This window comes from Anthonomus grandis, chromosome 11 (assembly GCF_022605725.1).
Source record: "Anthonomus grandis grandis chromosome 11, icAntGran1.3, whole genome shotgun sequence".
In the NCBI taxonomy this organism is placed as follows: domain Eukaryota; kingdom Metazoa; phylum Arthropoda; class Insecta; order Coleoptera; family Curculionidae; genus Anthonomus; species Anthonomus grandis.
The window spans coordinates 15,081,064-15,094,157 of NC_065556.1; the positions used below are offsets into that span (position 1 = coordinate 15,081,064).

A 13,094-nucleotide genomic window follows, 5' to 3' on the forward strand; every position below is an offset into this window, starting at 1 on the left:
ATATTTCTATAGCACCACTACTACTGAAAATACTTACTTTTATTATAAATACTACGCGCAAAAAAATAATAACAAATGTTCAATTTGGGTCGGAGTGAGGGTTTATTTATGTAGATATTGTCTTCGTAGGAAGCTCACCTACAACAAGCTAAGACCCAAATTGCTCTTCTACTCCCTCCTCCTCCTACTCTCTTCTCAAAAATTAACTCTCCAAAAGAATCAAGATTCGTATCTACCAGACCGACATCCGCCCATCTTTCCTATCACCTCTTTACCCTAAAACTCGAAAACAGAGGTTTTCGCATTATCTTAGGCGTACCATTCTACGTATCTTGTAGGATCTCCAAACGATACATATAAATTGGTGGATATTGTAATTTTATTTTTTGTATTCCGCCTTAGATATTGACCTATAATTTGTATTATTGGTATTATATTTTTTTATATATTATGTATTCTATTCCATTATAAATACAGGGTGTAAATAAATAGATGCGAAAAAATTCAGGGGCTGAATCTTGGGTAAATTTTAAGAAAAAAACTTTATATTAATATATGACCTAAAAGGCGTAACTTTTGAGATACCGGGTGGTAAAGATTGAAGAAAAATATATGTTTTTTTATAATACCTGTTAAACCCTTGTAGATATTTTAATAAAATTTGGTATGCATTTTCTATGCATCAAAAGGCATTTTCTGATGCTCACTGATTTTTTTTATTTGTACCAGTGACGTTCGTGTAAGGTTTAAACTAAATATTTTTGATGAATAATATGGTACACCACTTTTTTAAAAAAAAAATTTTGTTTTTCTAATTCTCATTTATTTCTGAGGTTTTTTAATTCTCAATTTGATCTCTTGACTTTCTTTTGTCCGAGGTTCCGTATTCGATTAAAAAAATAAAATCCAACTACCTAAATGTATTACGTGTTTATTGTGTGTACCATACTGTGTGTCTTAAAAACAACATTAAAATCATTTATAAGAAAATTCGAGCTAGAGGTGGTAATACTCAATGCTGATAACTTTGTTACTTCATTTTTTAAATGATTTTCTTTTGTTGTATTTTTTAGGACTAAAATGTGGATTATAAATTAAACTTAATTAATTAATTGGCTGTATATTAGGATAATTAATGGACGCTTTTAGGTTACTCCTCGTCTTTCCGTGCATGCACTTTTAGGGAATAATAAGAAGTCATTCTTAGTTTTTAAGTAAAGTTTTAGAGTAAGTTTTAAATTTTATCTTAAGGAGAGCGTCTTTATAGTTAATAACTTACGCGTAAGTGGATAGCGAAATGTAAATTTTGGCAGATTTGGAGTGGATACTCCGATTAAGGAGAGAGCTAATTTCTCAAATTCCAGGACCCAGTTCGCTACTGAACTTGTAAATAAAATAAATAAACCTTTTTTATGTATGGCTGATTTTAAAACTTTTTCTTGCGCCCTGGATAATAACTCATAGCAACAAAACATAATAGAATCATTATTGTGATAGAAACTGGCTAATTTTCATCCATTCGTGAATTCGCTTCGCTATAAACAAAAGGATTAATCGATACAAAAATGCATAAAATTACTCTTGCATCAAGCCGTAATTCTTTTGATAGAAAGAAATACCTGCAATTTACCGATACATAAATGTATTAATAGAAGCGGTGATCGCGGGCAATTATTTATAATCGTGCCAAAATGACGACCCAGAATAGAAAGTTGCAGATATTATAGATTACCCGGTTATAATTTAATGCATTTTTCTATGTAATCTTGTAACTTTCTATATAATATATCGGGAATTTCACTTTGATTTTTAATATAGATTGGATTTATAGAACTGGTTGGGTAACTTATTGCCTTGAAAGCCAAATCAATTTTATTCACTTAATTGAATCGTAATACACGATCTAATACGTAAAGAACAGAATCTACTAATACACATTTTAACAGAATACCATACATACATATATAGCAGATATTTATTAACATTTAACATATTATCTGAGAATTTTACTTATTCATATTTACCTACTCAGTCGGATACTAAATTTGTCATTGTCTATTAATTAATTGAGCTATATTTTAACAATGGCGTTTATAAAGTTGTTTGTTGAAATATTCTATTACAGGCATTAATTCTTAAGGTTGCTACTTGAGGGTATTTAACGGTCTTTTAGGTTTAACATAAGAAAAATACTCTCATTGTTAGTCATATCATACATTGATAGTCATAATGATATAGATTTTTTGTTTATTAAAATAATATTACAGAGAACTTGAGGCATGTTTAGGCTACTAAGAATGATTTTAGAGTGCAGTCTTATATGTTAAATACTTATTTGAATTTTCTATCTAGAGTATATTAATTGTATATTAAAAAGTGGTTCAAAAAAAGAAATCATTACATTAAGCAATAACTAATAAAGCATTTAAAAATTTATCATTAAATTTATGCATTTAAATAGAGAATAACGCTTAAGACAGAATAGGAAAAGAAGGAACTTATCTAAACCTTCTTACGGAAGATATTATAATAATGCTTATAATCCAAGATCAGGTAATTGCTATAATCTATTTTACATGTCAGTTTCAAATGATAAATGTAAAAAATCATCTTTGTCCAGAAACATTCTTATGATCTTATTGTATCTGGATGTAAGGCGTTGCAGTGGACACAATTCAATAGAAAAATTTTGCATAAAATATGGGCAAAAAAATATGAAATAAATGAAAAGCAAATATCATAATTATTGACTAGAGAAGTATTGGAAAAACCAGAATGTTATATTATATATATATATATATATATATATATATATATTTAATCTTATATAACGCACCAGATTTAACATGAACATTACGATTTCATTGACATAAATCTACTCTTCTTATTCTAATAATTAAAAACAATATTTTGAAAAATATTAAAATCTTACTTTAAAAATGGTAAAAATATGGAATACTATAATATTGCCATTAATATTTTAGCTCCAAGAATTGCAACACATTTGTTTTTACTACAAAAACCTAAAAAAAAAAACCTAAATCTAAATAAAATAATTAAATCTAAAACACGAAAAGATTTCATGTATACTCTCATGACAATTCTGAATTAATCTAATTATATTCATGCTAAATTATTATTTAAGCGTCTTTTGGGATTGGAGAATCTACAATAATGCTTTCTATTTCTACTTACTCCGAAACTTTTGGAAAGGATATCAACTCAATCCTAGAAATTGTAAATCTACTAAGTTATTAAATATGAACTCATGAAGTTACTTATTCATATTATATGGAAAACTTCCTGTTAAATGAAAAACATATGAAATCGATGAATTTAAAAAAAGCGTTTTCATAAAATATTATTTTTCTGGAAAAATTACAGTTTGATAAAGGCTGAGACAATATAATTATGGTAGTGGTGACTAATTAGTAATATTAGAACTGATCAAAAGTAAATACATTTAGTTTTTTAGATTAGAGCTTAATGAAATAGGGAAATTTAACTTACATATTTTCCGAAAATTTGGAGAACGAGAGCAACATTTTAGATAGTAGAGCTACCATCATAATATTAATATATAGTGGAAAAAATATCGCAGAAAAGTGACAGAATTTTTCTTATGCGTCATGAAGGCTTTATGTGAAATATATAAAATATGAAAAGCATTAAATTTATAATTCGTTTTAATACAAAAGAAGTTACGTTATCATTAAAATTTTAATGTTCAGGAAGTTGTTTAAAGAAAGTATTATAATCCTTTGACGGGTTTAATTTTGTTTCATTGAAAATTAAACGTTCATATCATAAGATCAAAATTAACATTGTACTCTCAATCTAATTTATTTTTTACTGACACATCAAATACATTTTTTATGATGTATTATATAAATACTAGATAGACCTACCAAGTACTTAAATATAATATTATGCTATTACATAAGCCTGGTATTTATTTATCGAAGGCTATTGAAATTAACTTAATAATTAATTGACTTAAGTTTTCATTCGTTTGTGAAGAGACAAAACTCAGCAGTCAAATATTTTAAATTAAGTTGTATTTTTGAAATATTATTTTTTACATTTTAATTTTTAAATAATGTTATTTTCCTCAAAAGAGGTGATTGATATAAGATATATGTATAGAATATTACAACAAGAGACAAGTATAAATTTCCTGCAGATCGAACTTAACCCAACCTCTAGCAAGTAAATCGAAGCCAACTGAAAGCGGACGACACCGACGTGACCTGGACTGAAGTATCTAATGTACATATTAAAGGATGTCGCAACTAAACACCCTAAATTAAATTAGATTAGATAAAGAAAATGAAACAATGGATGACACACAGTAATTCTGGAGCTAATGGACAAACACCTTGAATGCAAAAACAAAAACCCAACGGAATATAGACGGGACTGGATGAGGGAAAAGTGTGAGGAACTGAAAAACTTACAGCGAAAACTATGGTTTCAATCTGCACAAAAAAATAAAGGAAATATGTAGAGCAAATAAGCGACAAGCACTATATATACTGTTTGATAATAACTACTAACAAGCAAAAAATATCTCCAAGGAAATAGTGTAAATAGTTACAAGAAGTGCCATCTACTAGTAATAATAACGAAGGTTCTATTAACCGACTCAAGGACAATAAGAGCCCATGACCAGACAATATTTATGCAGAAGTTTTTAAGTTAATTGATAAAGGAAACTTGGATCTCCTACACCCATTATATCACTCTGGTAAAAGTCCAAGAGAATGTCTAGAGTCTACATTCATTCCCATTTCCAAAAAGCCAAATCCTCGTCAATGCATTGACTTAAGGTTGATTGGTTTATTGAGCAATGCCCTAAGGATCCTTCTCAGAATTGTCCACACTAGAATCCGGGAGAGATGTGAACAGATGATCTGGATGGCACAATTTAGATTCAGGAGAGGCATACGCACTCGTGAAGCACTGTTTAGCCTATACAACTTCTGGGTCAGAAATGCATGGATCAGCAAAAGAGCATTTACATATGGTTTGTTGACTTCGAAAAGGGATTCGACAGAATTCCACATACAGACCTCCCTTGTCAACGTGGGAATCGATGGAAGGGCTATCCAATTAATAAGGAACCTTTATTGGCATCCAATAACAAAAATTAGAACAAAGAATACTACATTGCATATTGTCACTGGTCCTTTTTATTTTTTCTCTGAGGAGCTGTTTATATCCGCACTAAAAAATATTTCAGATGGAATTAATGTAAATGGAGAAACCGTCAGCAGCTTAAGATATGCTGATGATACGGTACTAATGACCGTCCCAGATATTGGGGTTCAGAATATTATTGATACCGTTCAAAGAGCAGGCTCACGCTATATAATGAAGATTCCACTGCAAATCGAGGGCGAATTTCTAGAAACGGTAAATTGTTTTAAATATTTGGGTTCCTGGATTGAAAGCCCCCATAACAAAATAAGGACTAGAATTTGAGCAAGCACGCCAAGGATTTATGTGATATTAGAGACTCCTCTCTGATTCTGATTCTCTCTGACTTGGCTTAGTCTGAGCGGTGTAACGTCTGGTCAATCCTGTTGTACGGCATTGAATCATGAACGTTAAAAGAGTGCATGATGAACAGACTGAAGGCGTTTAGACTTTGGTCGTAGACGAATGCTAAGGATTCCTTCGACAGAGAGAATTACGATCGACGAAATTCAGAAAATAGGTGGTGAGCGAGAGCTACTACATATTAAAATAAGCATATTTATACATGAAAAGTACGAGTTACCCCAACTATTAATTGAGGAAATGTTGGAAGGAAAGAAATCTTGGCTTGGGAAGAAAGCGACTGTTCGTGATGCGAAATATCAGAAACTGGACTGGCGTAAACTTTGAGCAGGTCCTTATAGAACGGCACAAGATAGACACGCATTTGCCGATGTGACCGCCAACCTTCATTGAAGAGATGGCACGAAACGAAGTAGAACCTATAGATAAGCTGCATTTCTTTAGAAATTTTTGGTCTAAAATAATTGAAGCCAAATGAACGTGTATATGATGATTGAAAAACCAATGAATTAATTTTTTTACTACTAAAAAAATTACAAGAGGTATTTATAGGTATGTTGTTGAGTTATCATGGTGTATGGATACATTTTTGGAAATTAAATTTCAGATAAAAAGATTAAGGATGTTTAAAATTACATATTTTATAAAATGTCCTTTTGCTCCAATGAGTCCTTTTCCTCCGATTTTTATTATGTGCAAATTTAACGAACAAATGCTAAAAAAATTACAAAAAAGACATAGATTGTTTACAAAAAAAGAGCTGTAAAAGGAAAATATAAATCCAAGCCATTAGTAGTCCGGACTTACCTTTTTGTCACAGGGCCAAGCTGCCTTATTTTTGAAAAATAATTTTATAAATGTCTCTTAGATTTCTAAGATTGGAGGATTATAGAAACAGGATTTGTAAATATTTTGCGTAATGCTTGGCTTTTTTAAATGGTCCAACTTACACATTATACATCTAACATTAAACTAAACACACCAATAAGAGTTTGTTGTAGAAAAACCGGGTATCATTTCCAAGGTGATTGTTTGCGTTTTGAGTCCGAATCCGAGATCCAAATTTGCTCATAAGGTCAGAATGTCAATTATGGCACTTTTATCTTCAAATGATTTGATCTCTTCTGCTTTTTGCTGATTGTATCATTAATTACCTCTCTTCCTCTTTAAAATAATGGATTAAGATAACACCTACTTTTTTTATTATGTTACTGGCATTTTACGTTATCGGAACATATTCACGAAGACACCAAAAATTATAATATTATAAGTTTTTAAAAAAATTACATGTTTCTGTAAATATGCGAAAACAATTTAAATTTTAATTTTTCGGTTATAGTTTTCTTTGCTTTACCTATAAGAGTTATTTGTTTATTTGTAAATTGTAATGTCAATCACCATATTCTTTACAACTTGAAATAATCTGCATCTATTTAAATAAAAAATGGTTTATGGTTTACATTTTAGAATCTGCTTCATTGAAGTGCTGAAGAATACTTATTCTCACTTTGCTAGAGATGATAAGAATTGAAATAAAAATAGAAGATATTATATTGCTTCCATTTTGATCTGTGATTAAGTTTGTTTATCCCCTCAATCATATAAACGAAAAGACTAGTTATTATTAGAAACTTAATTTTTAGCACCTATTTTGCTATTTAAAATCTGCTTTTCTTTGAGAAAGCAAGGAGTAAGAAGAGCCCATAATAAATATTTAAAGGTATATTTAATACCTTTTTTGGAAGCCTGTTAAATATTGAGGTTAAGGAATATAAACGATGATCTCAAAAAAATAGTCTAATCGGCTCAAATCAGGCGATCTAGCTGGACAGTTTATCTAATAATATACCTGGAAGCTTATTATCTAACCGTTGCGGACAACAGAAATACTATATGTAGTGAAGATCTATCAGTCGTAAAAAATCTCTACCTCCGAGTTAATTTGTAACAGCTGCAGTACTTATAGAATTTTCCAACATACCTAGATCAACTTCGACATTTTAATTTTGATTAATTTACAATTTGCTAATCATTTAGTGGTCCCAAAATGCCTAGAAGAGACTTTTTGTAACACCCTATCTCTTCAGTTATACTTATTTACATCTCTTTAAATAAGAGGGACATTTATTACTAAATCAAACAATCCAAATTCATTCTATTTATCATTTGTTCACAAAACATAACTCTCACCATCTGTCTAGTAGTCTTTTTGTCCTATTGGACTTTTACACATAAGTTAATTTTCCTTTCTAGCAGCCACTTAAAGGTATTATGCCATAACAAGCCATTCTCTTTAAAAACTTAACCATATTCCGGATATTTACCATCTTTTACCACAATCAATTTGTTGAAGAGACGCTTTTTTGTTTGCACCGAAGAAACATGGGATTTAGAAATATTTACATAAACCAGCACCAGCTTTGTTTGTCTATCGCGTTATGCAATGGGCAAATGAGCCTGCAAACATTGACATTATTGAGTAAATATTTAAAAATATAGAAGTTCTAAGTGCATAATGGATTATACACTTAAGATAATTTAATAGACTTAAGAAAATCCCAGTGGCACAATCCATCAATTATTGTCATTTAATATTCGTCAAAATCAATTAATCATGCGTCAAAACTGCAATAAAACCTTAATTTTACTCATTTAAATTCATTGTGTTAATTAATGAACTGGAAGAAGTAGGGTAATAATACCAGGGGAACTAACTGAATTCAAATAAATACTACGATTTAAAGAAATTCTTTCAAGTCTGCTTAAGACGCATCTTCACAGTTCTTTATGGTAATGGTTTTGTTGATGCGGCCAACCCACGTGGTATATTAGTACCACTTAGAAAGTAAACAGCTGACGAGTACTTGAGGTCGTTCAAGAATGCTTGTTGCTTTAGGATTTTGTTTCGATGTCCTCTTGTATAAATTCGCTACAGTGTAATTGAAAGGTATCTACGACCTTGCGCGAATAATGAATTATTTTTGTTATTAGTTTGCCGATTTGAGAAAGGTTTATTGATGTATCCTGATATAGAATTTAGATAAAATAGAATTATGTAATTTTATAAGCAATTTTTGTAATTAGCTTTTTTTGTTTCAGATTCAAATTCAGAAATAACAATGAGTCGAGGCACTAAAGCTTTGGAACTGTGGTGTCGTAAGAAGACAGAAGGATACCCAGGTGTTAAAGTGGAGAACATGACGACCTCTTGGAGGGACGGACTTGCGTTTTGTGCCATAATTCATCACTTTAGGCCAGATTTGATGTAAGTATCTATAAGCAAATATCATTTACTGTTTTTGTTTTATTATTATTAAATGTACACTACTATTGTAGAGTTTTAATGAGATTCCTATACTTTTTTAGTAGCGTTAGTTAAATTCTCCCAAATTCGAGGCTCTCGGAAACGGTAAAAGATTCAAAAAAATTAATTTATTAACCTTGTTTTTTAACCCATTTTTCTTTTTTTTTTCATGAGAGAGGTCTTATGAAAGAACCCGAAATATATGTTGGTAACTGTTTAGTAAAGACAGTCTTCAACTCTCAATTAATAAAATATTTTGCAATTTTTTTTATTTTATTGAAAACTATTCAATAACCCCAAAATAGCTGTATTTAAAACAAAACTTTTTTGGTAAAGAACCAAGATCAATAAGATGGCTACAGGAGTTTTTAACGTATTTAGATTTTTGTAAATCCTTTGACACTATTAACATTTTTCAATCAATTGAAAATATTTCCCATTTAACCCCCTTGTTAAACTTTTGCACAAATAAACCTGCCAAATGTCAACAAATGAATCCTCTGATTCGTCTCTACAATTCATATTTTACCCAACATATCTGTTATATTGACCATATATCAATTATATTGCCAAATAACTCATATTATCAATTTATTCTCCAACTTCCGCATAACGCTGATTTACATTTTTAAGAGGCGAACATAATCGTCTACCCGATCATTTTCTTTAGCAAAAGTGATTGATCGTGAGCTAGTTTCCTTTTGAACTGTTCCGCTAGGGATCGAAATATAATCGATGAGATCATACGCCTGTTAGTGACCGATCAAGCTAAATTACGTAGGCTTGATCTAAATTCATATAATTTGGTCTCCGTAGCATCATAGTATTAAAAGTAAGTAAGTCCAGTTCAGAGATCTATTAGAATCTTTGATGTGCCGCGAATAGTCCATGTGTTGCTTGTATTGTCACATGGCATGCATTTTTAAATCGCAAAATTTTATGTGGAAAGAGTCATAAAGTAATATTCTAAGCTATATTTAATCATTCCATTAAATAAATAAATGTTTTAAATATATTTTTTTAATTTATATATTTGATTCGGAAAATTTGACTACATACGCCCACGTACTATTTTGTTAGACGTCTGACCTCAGCCACTCAAGCGTGAAAAGCTGCACAGGTCCGGCCTTAACATTTAATTGTATTTAAAATTTTATTATTTGGGATTTTTGGGCTTAGTTTCATAAGTTTAAAAAGTCAGGATAGTTGATAGCAAGATAATATTTAATTTAAAGATTAATTAATGGGTTTAATTAAAAATTTTAATTTAATAAGTTTAGTTTTTAGCGCCATCAGTGAGGTATTTATAATAAGTGATGAGAGAATAGGTGGTACAAATTACTTAGGCCCAATTATTCTGTGGATTAAGGAATTAAAGATTTACTTTTGGACACAAAAGAGTAACATGTTTTGGTTTGTCTTTAAATTTTATATATTTACTTTTTTTGGGTAGTGAGATTTATTTTTATTTGGTGGTTATTATTAACGGGGATTTTGTTTCGGCCCTTTATTATTGTTTTTTTTTAAATTTATACATATTATGATCCATTAAGCTGTAAAAGACATAAGTTTTACTTATAAAAAAAACATACTTTGCATCCTGAATGTAATATTTATTAATTTGTTTGCCTCATATTTAGTTGTTGTGCATAATAGGAGAGATTAGATGAAAATTAACAAAAATAAATGCTTATACTAAAAACTAAAAATCTTATACAAAACACTATATTTTAAGTATACTGGTTCCTAAAATTACAGTGAGGATACTAAATACTTTTATAAATTTAACCACTCTTTTAAATCTGACCCAAAGAGTTAATACAAACTCTGTTTTTTTGCCTTTTTTCTTTAGCAGTTTCTTCCATTAAGGAAGGAAACAGTTTCTCTGTTGCCGCTATGGATTCCAACTTCATCTCGCTCTGAAGCATATGGATACTAAAAAAGATTTAAAAAGTATACACGAGTAGCAGAAATAATTTTTAAATTTAATTAATAATAATAAATTTACGAGGTTTTTTTTTAAATAATTACAACTAAGATGTAAAATAGCCTTTTTTGATCCAGTGAATTTTGAAAAAAGACAAAAATGGACATCTTCGAAAGAAAAAAAAATAGGGTAAAACATGGGGTTTTACGTATATTTAAAATGATTTCATACATAAATTATATAAAATTTTGCTATTTAAACATGTATATCATGTGCCAATAAATACTACATAGGCGCACGGACTATTTAGTGCCGCATCTGCGACACATCAAAGATTCTAATAGGTCTCTGAACTGGACTTTACTTCTTAGTTTATAATGTTAATTTTTAGATGTTGCCAATTCTTTATAATTTTAAATTATTTAGCCTCCAGGAAGTCGATCCCTTTATATTTCTACAAACCTTAAGTAGCTTTTGAGAACACCTAGGTGTTAATTAATGAACTGGAAGAAGAAGTAGGGTGATCCAAGTAGAATTAACTAAGCTCAAACTTAATATGATTGAAATAAATTTTTTAAGTCTGCTTAAGATGCATCTTCACAGACCTTGGTAATGGCTTTGTTGATACAGCCAACCCACGTGGTATATTAGTACCACTTAGAACAAACACAGCTGACGAGTAGTTGAGGTCGTTCAAAAATGCTTGTTATTATATCCAAGAGTTTTTGGACTTTTAACAGGAATTAAAGGTTATTGTTTTACTGTTATGTTTCTTAAGCCAATATCTTAAAGATAATATAATATGTTCTTAATGTCCTGCTCTTTATAAATTTAAATACAGGCTGAGTAGATTTTGAAAAATTTACGATTTGGTTTACGAGGCAGTTTAAAAAATAAAGCTTCGCCTTGGACTTTATGGAGATTGACATTTCCAAAATTTCAAATGATAATACATTTGACCTTTTTACATAAACTAAACAGTTTTCTTAATGTCTTGTTGTTTTTTCTATAAATATACAGGGTGTCCCGTGAGGTAAGAAACAAAATTGCATACGTATTGTTTAGGTAATTCGAGAAGAAAATGTCGTATGAACATGGGTTCGCAAATACTTTCTTAACATGATATGATTTTTAAAAGTTAAGAGTGCCGAAAAATAATTTTATTTAACAAAAAAGAAATACCACTTTTAAAATAACTGTTTTTAATAATTGTTTAAATTGTCCACCTTATCGACTTTATACCACCACGTATTTTGTCCATCTTAACATTGTAAGCATATAGTCTAGCCCATTTAGTACTTTAAGCTTTGCCAATATTACTGTGATTATTACTTAGGTCGTTAGCGATATTATTAATTTTACGAAGCATTTCAGTCTTGATATGTGATTTCTCTGCATACACTAAATTTATATGTCCCCACAAGTAATAGCCAAAGGATTTAAATCTAGTAAGCGGGAAGGCCAGGAAACTGCCCCTCTGCGTTCAATCCGACGTTCAGGAAAGATATTATTGAAATATTAAGTAACATTAATCATTCGCTCATAACTACTACTGTGGGTCGGAGTACCGTCATGTCTTGACCATTTCTTATCTTCTTTGAATCGGGATATCCTCTAACCTAACAGGCAGTTCTTCACAAAAAAAACCGAAAGTAAATTGCAGATGTGAAACAACCGTCAAACACATAACACATAAGTTGAAAATTCCGTTTGATTGTTGTGTGGGGTTCCTTAAATTATTGACGCAATCTTGGGTGAATGTAGCCTCATGGATGAGCCAAATGTTATTAACTAAATTACGCAATGAGTTGCAATATTGCAATGAGCCAATTGCGTATGCAGTTCTATACAAGGGCCCAGACCAGTGAGCTGAAGAACTTGAATTGGTTGCAGATAAAATGTGTACAATCAAAAGTTATGCATTCTTCTTCTGCGAACATTAGTTGAGGGTGACCATTCACACTATCCAGTATTACATCTTCTGCAGCTGCTGATGGACGTATGAGATAAGCATTTGGAGATGATAATGTTGCTATCAGTTAATTAAAAACTCTCCCAAATTCTTGTCTATCAGATATTGTTCGATTCGGAAACCGGCAGCGGCTTTCAACCATTAATTATTAAAACTATTCAATTGTTTAATTAAAAAAAAGAGTCATATATTGGTAAGGAAGCATTTGCGGACCTTGGCATCTTCATAGGACATTTTTGACTCCAATTTCCCAAAGAACATGTAGTGAAATTTTGTTCCTGACCTTGCAGGATACCTGAACCGAGGCGATCGTTTTTTTAAAAAGTCTC

The 13,094-nt window shown here is 30.5% G+C and overlaps 1 protein-coding gene across 3 annotated transcripts in view; it reads left to right on the forward strand.

Annotated features, from left to right (window-relative positions):
• Positions 1 to 13,094, forward strand: part of LOC126742470 (MICAL-like protein 1) — a 231,987-nt gene that overhangs the window by 105,700 nt on the left and 113,193 nt on the right. For all 3 annotated transcript variants that reach the window (XM_050449113.1, XM_050449114.1, XM_050449115.1), the window contains exon 2: positions 8,662 to 8,827. In XM_050449113.1, the coding sequence (XP_050305070.1) occupies positions 8,662 to 8,827 (166 nt within the window). The remainder of the gene's footprint in view (positions 1 to 8,661; positions 8,828 to 13,094) is intronic.